Source organism: Saccopteryx leptura, chromosome 3, assembly GCF_036850995.1.
Source record: "Saccopteryx leptura isolate mSacLep1 chromosome 3, mSacLep1_pri_phased_curated, whole genome shotgun sequence".
In the NCBI taxonomy this organism is placed as follows: Eukaryota; Metazoa; Chordata; class Mammalia; order Chiroptera; family Emballonuridae; genus Saccopteryx; species Saccopteryx leptura.
Genome location: NC_089505.1, coordinates 90,170,767 through 90,182,198, shown reverse-complemented (window position 1 = coordinate 90,182,198; position 11,432 = coordinate 90,170,767). Strand labels below are relative to the sequence as shown.

Sequence of the window (11,432 nt, the reverse complement as noted above, 5' to 3'; positions counted from 1 at the left end):
TGAGGACGACAGAGACTGATGATGCCCAAGTTCAACGCCCTCCGAGAAGCAAACTGTGGAACCAGAACCAAACGGAGCGCTGAGACGAACCCAGACCCCCAAGTTCCCTTTTATAAAAGCATTCACTCCCAGCAGGCTCCAGGGAAGGTAACTGAACCCAGGCAAACTCACTTGGCTCCTGTTGCTTACCCACCCCTTTGTTTTCCACAGAAAGAAGAGACTCAAAGAAGATGCCTTCTAAATGTGTATCACTGTTTATTGTAGTTTGCATTAGGAATCGAACAGAGGACATTGCCTGTGGAAGGGGGGAAAAAAGGAAAAGAAAAAAGAAAGTATGTTTTTTGTAGACTTAATTTCTTCAAAACACTTTATGGTTTCAAATCCTTTTTTACCCCAAAGGAAATTCGAGAATTCAAGTATATTAAGTAGGGAGCAGTAATACAAAAAGTCTTCTGTGTTTCTGCACGTGCGTGTGGATGTGTCTGCCTGTGTGTTTTTACAAGCAGACATACCTCCGCAGCTCTTGCACCCCTTTTTCGCTTTGGTAAGGCCAAGCCCCAAAGGACGCATGGTACACAGGACCCCTGCCTTGAACTCACAGACTAAAAGGTTGAGGAACGTAAGTACCCTCATTGGGTAACCAGAAAGTCTTCGAACTGTCACCTAGCATTAAAAACACCAACCCCCCCCCCCCTCAAGCCCGAAGTCATGTAAATCCTGATAGAAGGAAACATTCTCTTTGCTGCAGCTGCTCCTTCCATTCCTAAGAGAGGGCTTATGACAAGGACCAGAGCAACGGGAATCTCTTCATTTTGCTTAGAATAAAAAAAACTTCAGAGGGACATTTCAAAAGAAAAAAAAATAATAATAAAAACTGAAATTCAAATTCTGAAAATATCTTGCCTTTTTTATTAATCATGTCATCTAACACCAATTAAAAAAACAAATATGTGAATATGATATAAAAATACGATCCCAGGATTAACACTTTGTTGCAGGCACAGTTATCTCACAGAATATATGTTTGGAGGGCCAGGGAGAGAAATTTATTTGTTTTTGCTTCTCTTAAAAAAATCCACAGCAGTGCAGGTAGGGTAGGGTAGGGTAGGGTAGGGTAGGGTAGGGTAGGGAAGGGAAGGGAAGGGAAAGGAGGGGAAGGGAGGGGAAGGGAAAGGTGGAAAAGGGAGGGGAGGGGAAGGGAGGGGAAGGTGGGGAAGATTCTTTAGCAGCAGAATGTTCAAGGTTCTTGAATCACAATCAAATCAATGGATATTGGATTTAGGGGGGAAAAAAAGATGGAGGGGATGCTGCCCAGACCCATTCATTATCAATCACTAAAAAACTTCCGTTGCAAAAGCCCCAAATTGTGACACAGGAAGGACGTGCTTCATTACACAAGCAATCAATCATAAAACGTGTCCCTCAAGCTTTTGACTGCGCTTGTCACTTAAATATATGTACAGGAATTGGGCTCCTCTTCTCATTCATCTCCTTTCTGATGGCCACCATTGGGTCGTGCTGGGTGGGCTCGCGGTGTGTTTGCCACGTTTGGCCTCCATGTTCGAAGAGCGTTCTCCCGCCGGGGCTGCGTCTGCGCGCCTCATTGGCCTTGGCGGTTCAGCAGAGGGCGGGCCAGGGGGCGGCTTACTGATCGCTATTCTGTTTCTCTCTCATCCAGGCCTGGATCTGCTCTTTCAGTTCTGGCACTGCGGAGAGAAGGGGGAGGGTTAATGCCGCAGGTGGGAGGGTTCTTCCCGAGAGATGACGCTGGTCGTCTGCACAAATGAAAAGAAAATGCCATTTACTCGCTCAGTGAAATGAAGACTGAAGAGGAAAGAAATGGATGATGGGAACAACTAGACTTCTACAGTGAAAAAGAACAAACTGGATGAGCCTGAGTTTGAGCTGGTGAGCCTGAGGTTTGGAACCTGGAACCTCAGTGTCCCAGGTCAACACTCTATCTATCCACTGTGCCACCACTGGTCAGGTTCGTGTCTTTATCATTAAGTGTCACAACTAGGGAGTTTCTGGATTGAGAAGTTCCTCCCCTTGATTAATCCGCATTGCTACGTCATACTGGCCCCTATGCTTGGTGTTCGCCAGGCCACCAGCCCAGCTCCCCGTACCTGGTTCCAGCATGCTCTCAGTCAGCGTCTGCCGGTTGAAGGGGTCTGTGGGGGAGTTCAGCAAGTGCCGCAGAATGATGGAGCGGTCCATGATGGTACCAGAGGGTAGCCGCACCGGGTCAGTCATCAGGGTGTCCATCAGCGGGTCTACAGAGAAAGCAAAGCCAATTCTAGTCTAATAACAGGACCTATGACAGAACACACTAACAGATCAAAGCCCCTCCTGCCAATGAAATGTAAAACACGTCCCTGGGAACAGCAATCACATGGCCCCAACTGGGCTGAGTGCGGAGGGAAATCAGCAGAGAAGCACGCACACCGGCTCTGCAGCAGGGAAGGCGGCTTTGGTAGTGCCTGCTGGGAGGAAAGAATGGAGGAGAGGGCAGCGAGGAGGACGAAGAGGGCAGGCTGGGACCCGTCATTAGAAAATGCCAACCCCCACTGCTGACCTTCGAGTCTTCAGGGTTGTTACCTGGTTTGCAATCACACTAAGGACTTTTTTTTTCCCTTTTATTTTACCACATGGACTAAAAGTAGGCAAACCTAATTTCAGACAAAGTGTCTCAAAAAGGACCAAGGCACACCATTAAAAAGTTGAAAGCACAGAATGTGTTCTTTTAATGTTGCCTGTTTCCAGGTAACACAAACCAAAGGATTCAGTGGGAGAAAAGCGGGCCACTTGCCTCTGAACTCGTCAGGGGCGTCGCTGTAGTCGATCTCTGCACGTGCGTTCTTGGCTACGATCTCCTCCACTTTCTCAGCGAGAAGCTTAAACTTCTCTATTGCTATCGTGGATTTGATCCCAGCCTTCCGCAGCTTCGAGATCACTTCCTCAAACAGCTCCTTGCTGTAGGATCTCTGGATGAGCAAAGACAAGGTGAGATGAAAATAGAGTTTAAGTGGAACAAAGCAAGCTGCAGAAAAGACTCGAGGTATAATTTGTTTGTTTTTTTCCTTCCTAAAAAAGCCCTAAAATTATAATGTGTCTACAGAAATACTTCTACATGGCTATAAATACTAAAGACTGGGATAATACACACCACACTGTATGTAACAAGTTCATTACCTCTGGGGAGGGCTTCAGGATTAAGGCAAATGGGAATTTGAAAATTTCTGAATTATTTTTACAGCAAACATGCATTTCTTTTAAGCTTTAAACATGAAGAGAAGGAGATCTAGTCTATTTGGCCCTTGCATGGCCCTGTGCTCTATCTAGCAGCATGGGAGGAGGAGGGGAGTTTTAGCTCTTTTCCCAAAAGGTACACATGGGGAAAACAACTCAATATAGTTCATCATCAAATTCTCCTGAATCTTCACCAGCTCTTGGGTCAATGCTATTAAAAGTCAGGTGCTCTGCAGACGGGAGCAGACACGACTTCTGCCTATGAGTTGGAGAGGGTGGTCCAGAATACGACAGCCCACCACAGACTCCGATGAACCCAGACTTGGATTCTGGCTCTGCCACCCACCTGCTGTGCTATCCTAGGTGAACCCCTCCCTCTGCTGAGCTCGCGCTTCCATGGCGTAAAATGGGGGTGGTGACACCCACCTCACAGGTGCCCAGTTCACAGCAATCTGCCATTCCAAAACAATCAATGTATATCCTGACTTGCATTTATGACACAAACCCTGGCCATTGGTCCGTGCAGCGACAACGATGTAAACAGGAGAATCTGAGGTCATAGCCTGTGACCTGTCATTTCTATCTGGGGATTCACGTCGACATCCAGTTATGAATCTGAGAGGATGTGAATTCATACTTTATTCTCTTAAAAAGACCTGACCTGAAAGCCCTCACTCTTTCTTCTTTCTAAAAATTGTAAAAAAGCTTTTATTGATTTTATAGAAAGAGGATGGAGGGGGCGGGGTGAGAATATCTATTCATAGTTGCCTCACTTCGCCTGTTCATGGCTTGCTTGTCACATGTGCCCTGACCAGGATTCCGAACCAGCCACCTCGGTGTTCCTCTGCGCCACCACCGGTCAGGCTCTTCTTTCCTTTTTTAATGTCAGTTTCTAAACAGGTATGCACACTCACCTGTCTCTCTACATACACCCAGGCCCCTTATTAATGCCCTACAACTGAGGGGAGAGGGCAAGGCACACTGCTGGCAGGTGCCTGGCCCAGCAACAACCCCCAGAGCACCTTCTACAACCCAAAATGTCCAGAGAGCCTCAGTTCCGGTTTCTTAAAACGAAATTACTACAGAGTTCAACAAACACTGTACTTGGTGCCCACTTATTTATTTATTTATTTTTTTAAAATTTTTTTTTTTTTCATTTTTCTGAAGCTGGAAACGGGGATAGACAGTCAGACAGACTCCCGCATGCACCCGACCGGGATCCACCTGGCACGCCCACCAGGGGCGGTGCTCTGCCCCCCAGGGGGCGATGCTCTGCCCATCCTGGGCGTCGCCATATTGCGACCAGAGCCACTCTAGCGCCTGAGGCAGAGGCCACAGAGCCATGCCCAGCGCCCGGGCCATCTTTGCTCCAATGGAGCCTTGGCTGCGGGAGGGGAAGAGAGAGACAGAGAGGAAAGCGCGGCGGAGGGGTGGAGAAGCAAATGGGCGCTTCTCCTATGTGCCCTGGCCGGGAATCGAACCCGGGTCCTCCGCACGCTAGGCCGACGCTCTACCGCTGAGCCAACCGGCCAGGGCTAAAATTTTTAAAATTTATTTTTATTAATTTTTAGAGAGGAGAAAGAGAGAGAGAGAGAGAGAGAGAGAGAGAGAGAGAGAGAGAAGGGGGAGGGAGGAGCAGGAAGCATCAACTCCCAAATGTGCCTTGACCAGGCAAGCCCAGGGTTTTGAACCGGCGACCTCAGCATTTCCAGGTCGACACTTTATCCACTGCGCCACCACAGGTCAGGCGGTGCCCACTTATAATGCATCAGGTGAGCCACAGCCCTATCCCTTCAGGAAGGGGCACAGGGGATAAATGGCCAAAAGGTTATATCGTAAGACATCGGAAGGGCAAAATTAAATATTTTATACTGGGAATTACTGAAGTGTTGGTGTTGCTGTAGAGACACTACTGCGACAGTTTTACCTTGAACTTCTTTTGCCACAAGTAGCCATATTTTCTCCCACAGGTTTTAAAACCTTTTATTTGCATATTAAAAAATTGAGCATTGCAATTAATTAAGTCATTTGAACAAAAAGAAAATGGCATCCGATTAAGCTCCATTTTAAAGCTTATAAGCATCTAGGTTTCCCCTATTTCAATCTTTGAATGAGGTGTGGGTAAAGAACCTTCTAGAATGTCCACAATGGTGAACCTGAGATGTGAGTAATATCTGGATAAAAAATTTGAACAAAGATGGAGAGACAAAAGCAAGCATGGCAACTCTGGGGCGTTTTATGTGGAGAGCTCAGGGCCAGACACCAAGATGCGAACCCTGCCTCTACGCCACACCGACTCCACATGAGCTGTTTAATCTCTCTGTGCCTCGTTTTAAAATGAGAAATCTAACCGAACCTGTATCATAAGATTTTGTGAGGATTACAAGTAGTCAAAGCCTGGTGTTCAGTTAATGAACACTAGCTATTCTATAGTCAAACCATGCAGGACAAGAACGTGGAGGGCAGGAAGCCCTGCAGGAGTGAGGCTGGGTGGGTCCCGGCTGAACTGGTTGCTATGGCATGAAAAACAGAAAATGGACATGATCATGGGACGCAGGGAGACAGGGAGAGAAGGTGGCAGAGGTCCCCATCCAAGGTCAGAAACCAGGAGACAAAGAAAACGGCAGCACAGAAGCTGAGGACTTAGAAGGAAGACAGATTCCCTGAGGAAACGGGGCTCTTTCTGGGGAGGTAATGGATTTGTCGAGTAAGGCCGTTCATGAGATCGTGAGTTCAGAACTCAATTGGAGATGACTCTGGAGCCAAATCCTGCTCTCTGCACCCAAAGGAAACAATCACTTCATCCCCACTTACAGTAGACACGTACCCCTGGCTCCCGTGGTCATTCCATTTACGTACTAAAAATTTCTCAGACCTTATTTTGAAAAGTATCACCTTCCCTATTTCAAGCAGGGAAAATTCTGGAACAGATGGATAAGTAATTGCACAGGTCTGCCAAGAAATTCACAGAGTAGCGACGTCAGGTTGCCCAGCGCAGCGGCCCGAACCCCAGCCTCCGTGTGAAATGGCCGGCTCCCCCTGCACTGACCTGGTCGTCGGCAATGGCTTTGGCGAACCGCGCACAGTCCAGCTGCAAGTAAATATCTGTCAGTTGGTCCAACAGCTTCTTTGGTTCAAAGCCATATTTCTCAGGGTTTTCAACTTTCAGGTCACGGCACTTGGGACCACAGAGTTGCTGAAGATTAAAGTTCAGCATTGCAGCCAATCGAGGTCCAAGTTCCTAGGAAATCACAGGATAATGGGAAAATTCATTCTGTTGAAACAAGTGAGAAGGACCAAAAACTCCCATTTTGGCAGAGAAACGGGAATTGGCTGGATTAGTCTTCAAAGACTCCCTTGTAAATGCTGTGTATTACTGGCTGAAGAAAACATTGTATTTAAAAAACTTTTACTCCCCATTTCTAACCCAACAATTCTAATATTTAACAGAATGTTGGAGACTGATAGAATATTTACAAATACCAACAAAAGGCAACCTTTCCTGTAAATTCATGCTTTTAATTATAAAAGCTAGGATCAATGGTGCAGGAGGTGGTGGAGGGTATGGGGAATAAATGGTGAGGGACGAAGACTTGACTTGCGGGGCGGGGGGAGTGCGGGGGGAGGTGTGGGTGGTGAATACACAATATGGTGTACAGAGATGCGTTATAGACCTGGCAACTGAAACCTGTATGACTAGGTTAACTTGTGTCACCTGAATAAATTCAATGAAAAAAAATCAATGTAAAAAAAGAGAATATAAAAACAAAGATCACTCTAAATTTGTGAGAAACAAATAAAGGGGGGTAAATTATTCAGAATTCCATCATCACAACACAAGTACACAAGTTTTTGAGTACGCTCTTTCAGCCATTGCTTTGTGCATTACTTCTGTATAAATTTCAGAAGTCCCTGACAATTCAGACAGTGAACCATTCTTCCTTATTATCCGCTGCAAAGAGAGAAATGCAAAAGAAGTAGGAGATAAAATGTATGTCTGAATAGTTTTAAATCCGGCCAGTGAGACAAAGCCAACTTAAACGAGACAGCTACAGAATAATAATGCAGTGACCCCCCCAGGACAACACAGGACCACGTACTGCTGGGCTCACACTGCTCCCGCAGGCCTGAAACAGGAAGTCGGTGCAGAGAATACTGGAGCAGACTCCAGCCCTAAAAAAGGAACTGTGAATGATCCGATGTCATCATTTCTTATGGCTGAGTAGTGTTCCATAGTGTATATGTGCCACATCGGATCATTTATAGCAAAATGGTGGGATCTTGATAACATTATACGGAGTGAAATAAGTAAATCAGAAAAAACCAGGAACTGCATTATTCCATACGTAGATGGGACATAAAAGTGAGACCAAGAGACATTGATAAGAGTGTGGTGGTTGGGGGGGGGAGGGGGGAGGGGGAGAGGGAGAGGGAAGGGGGAGGGGGAGGGGCACAAAGAGAACTAGATAGAAGGTGACAGAGGACAATCTGACTTTGGGTGATGGGTATGCAACATAATTGAACGACAAGATAACCAGGACATGTTATCTTTGAATATATGTATCTTGATTTACTGATGTCACCCCATTAAAAAATAAAATTATTAAAAAAAAAAAAAAAAAAAAAAGCCTGACCTGTGGTGGCGCAGTGGATAAAGCGTTGACCTGGAAATGCTGAGGTCCCCGGTTCGAAACCCTGGGCTTGCCTGGTCAAGGCACATATGGGAGTTGATACTTCCAGCTCCTCCCCCCTTCTCTCTGTCTCTCCTCTCTCTCTGTCTCTCCCTCTCCTCTCTAAAAAGTGAATTGAGCCCTGGCCGGTTGGCTCAGCGGTAGAGCGTCGGCCTAGCGTGCGGAGGACCCGGGTTCGATTCCCGGCCAGGGCACACAGGAGAAGCGCCCATTTGCTTCTCCACCCCTCCGCCGCACCTTCCTCTCTGTCTCTCTCTTCCCCTCCCGCAGCCAAGGCTCCATTGGAGCAAAAATGGCCCGGGCGCTGGGGATGGCTCTGTGGCCTCTGCCTCAGGCGCTAGAGTGGCTCTGGTCGCAACATGGCGACACCCAGGATGGGCAGAGCATCGCCCCCTGGTGGGCAGAGCATCGCCCCATGGTGGGCGTGCCGGGTGGATCCCGGTCGGGCGCATGTGGGAGTCTGTCTGACTGTCTCTCCCTGTTTCCAGCTTCTGAAAAATGCAAAAAAAAAAAATAAATAAATAAAAAATAAAAAGTGAATTAAAAAAAAAATCTCCCTGCACGCCTAGCTCAAATTAATAAAATGTTCTTTAAAAAAAAAAAAAAAAAAAGGGAACTGTGAAAGCTCCCCTCCAGCTGTGAGGTTTTCATTAAATGCAATGACTGGATTTCTATAAATTCAACTTAAACGCAGCTTTTCAGAAATCTGCCTTTGCACAAAGTAAAGCACTCTTATTTAACTAAGAACTTGTGGGATAAAGGAGTGATAAGAGTAGGCTAGAGGTGGTAATTTGTTTTCCTTTTGAAGTGGGATTGTTTTGAGGAGCAAAGGAGAACACATAAAGCAGGTGCAGGGAAACCAGGACAGGAGACACAGCCAGTGTGTACAGACTGCTCAGGTCTACCTGCAGCCCTGGGGAAAAGTTAACTTCAATGGACATGAAGCGCTTAGACTTAGCTTTCAGTAATTCCCTTTAAAAAATAAAGAATTTAGCCCTGGGGGATGGCTCGGTTGGTTAGAGCATCATTCCGAAGCACAGAGGTTGCTGCTTCGACCCCCGGTCAGGGCACATACAGGAACAGACTAATGTTCTTGCCTTTCTCACTCTCTTTCTCCCTTCTTCCCTCTCTAAAATCAATAAAATAAACATTAAAAAAACCCAAACCATTGTTTATTTTTTAAAAATGAAAAATTTAGAAATATAGGCCTCATGACAATTAAGTCTTAAATAGTATTTATGTTGCCTACCTTCTAATAATGAGGTGGCACTGCCACTAGGGTCACTGAACATAAAAAATCAAGCATGGCTAAAGCAGGAGTTGGCAGATTACCAACCACGGGCCAAGCCGTCCTGATGCCTGTTTATAATAAAGTTTTATGGGCACACAGCTGCGCTCGTTTGTGTGTGCATGGTCTGTGACTGCTTTCACACTGCGTGGGTGACACTGAGAGGCTGCGGCAGAGACTGTGTGGCCCACACACCTCCAGTATTCGCTGTCTGGCCTTTCCAGGTAAAGTTTAAAGAAATTTCACTTGCAACCCTTTGAGGGAAGCTGGTATCCGGACTATCACGTTCCGCTGCTCATACACTGCAATGAATTTATGAAGAGATGTGAGCTGGAATGGGGATGGAAGGGGAGGCTCACACAGCCCAGGGTGTGGTGATGATGTTGGAGGAAAGAGTACAGAAATCAGAGGAAATGTAGTGCAGTTACATTCCATGGTAAATGCATCTCCAAACAGACAATTAACTACCGAATCTCAGGCCCCGTTACTGCCTTCGTGGCCACACCATAAAGCTTCTCAACTGTGTGTGGGGATGGAAAGGGTGGTGCTCAACTGTGGCGAAGCACAGACCTTCCAGTTATGTTGCTTGGTTTCGATTTCAGAGATAGGAGCCAGGTTTTAATAATCATGGTCCAGGCCAAACATTTTGACAACCTTTGATCTATCATAAACCCTAATTATTGCTCTTATTAACCTTTGGCTTCGTACGTGTAACAAAGCTACACTGAAGAGAACCAAAGATCTTATACATTATCAATTATTTCTACTAAATATTCTCTCATTTGCAATCAATGTGACTTTACTAAAATACAGGAAAAAATAATGATAAAGATGTCACAGCTCCAACATTAACAATCCAAAATGCCGTCCAAGCAGAGAGTAAACTGAGTTAATGGGGAAGTGACTCTTTGCAGACTTCATTCTATCAACCATCGTGCTGTGTGCACTGGTGAGCCTAACTGGGAATAGTCGGTAACAGTATTTCACTTATCAGTGATGGTGACACAGGAACATCCAGGATTTCAGCAACTCTATTTCATTGTGACAGAATCTGAAAGTGGAATCCAACAGACAAAGCAAACACCCCGAAGTCTGTACTCACGGGCCTGAGGAACGGCTTCTGGACCTGCTTCGTGAGGATATGGAACATGTCCACGGTTTCCGTTGCCAGGGCGAGGTAGGAGCGTGAGACACGCTCATCCTGAGCGAGCTGGGACTGACGGGCCTGCTGCTGATCCTAGGAAAATGGAGTAGATACCAAACAAATCTCAGCACTGGTCATCAGCTCGCCAACATGCCACATGGGACAGAAACACAGTCAGCTCACCAGAGGAAAAGTGCGTAACAAAGCCACCTTAGGGAATGACAGAACCATCCACACCAGGGAATTCTCCAGATCACTGATGTTTATTCCTTTTCGCATCAGAACTCTTTAGGACTCTGAATAAGGTGACCTTGCCACACTGTTTAACTTACACGAGACTCAGCTTCCTCTATGAAAAAAGAAGTCACCACCAAGTTCTACACAGAATGAAATATGTCGTGTCTGTTACACATTGATTCTAACAAAGGTTATAGTTCATTGCCTCAACAACTTTCATTTAGTCATCAGTACTTTAAAAACATGCAATATGACACCGAGGCCTGTAGGTTTTGCTCCTGTACCAAGTGCCCATAAATTGCTCAGTGCGTGCATTTCGTCTTTCCACACCGTTAGGCCACCGCAGCCTTCAACCGTCAGCATGCCTGCCCTGGGCCATTCTCCTCCATCAGTTCTGTCCGGCCAGGAGACAAGACAATGAGGTGTATCTGACTCGGGGAAGCAGAGTAGAACTCTAAGGGCTCTGAGATGCGTGGGATACAGGAACACAGTGAAGAGCGTTACACGTGCTCAGAGGTCAGTTCACTTTATATGGGGAGGCGGAGTAGCTAGAACAGAAGTCTGAGTGAGTGTCCCTGGGCAAGTCCCTCTGAGCACCTGCCTGATAGAGATGCCACAACAATGTAGGGTGACCTGTCCACCGCCCCTTGGTTAAGAATGAGCCCAAGGAATGAAAGACTGACCCAGGGAGACATAAGAACAGTAAGGTGAGAAGCTCCTCACTGCGTGCCCTGCCTGCAGGCCAGCGCTGCCTCCAGGCACAGGAGGCACCGAACATGACCAATAGAGTTCCCTGCCCTCGGAGAGCTCAGATGCCCGTTAG

At 46.5% G+C, this 11,432-nt stretch overlaps 1 protein-coding gene across 3 annotated transcripts in view; it reads right to left on the bottom strand.

Moving 5' to 3' along the window:
- Positions 1-880: 880 nt before the first annotated feature.
- The window catches only part of UBE4B (ubiquitination factor E4B), a 137,675-nt gene continuing 127,123 nt past the window's right edge, over positions 881-11,432 (bottom strand). For all 3 annotated transcript variants that reach the window (XM_066375004.1, XM_066375006.1, XM_066375005.1), the window contains 5 exons: positions 10,331-10,465; positions 6,299-6,490; positions 2,810-2,984; positions 2,127-2,273; positions 881-1,706 (listed from right to left, as the gene is read on the bottom strand). In XM_066375004.1, coding sequence (XP_066231101.1) covers positions 1,645-1,706; positions 2,127-2,273; positions 2,810-2,984; positions 6,299-6,490; positions 10,331-10,465 — 711 coding nt within the window. In that variant the 3' untranslated portion in view covers positions 881-1,644. The remainder of the gene's footprint in view (positions 1,707-2,126; positions 2,274-2,809; positions 2,985-6,298; positions 6,491-10,330; positions 10,466-11,432) is intronic.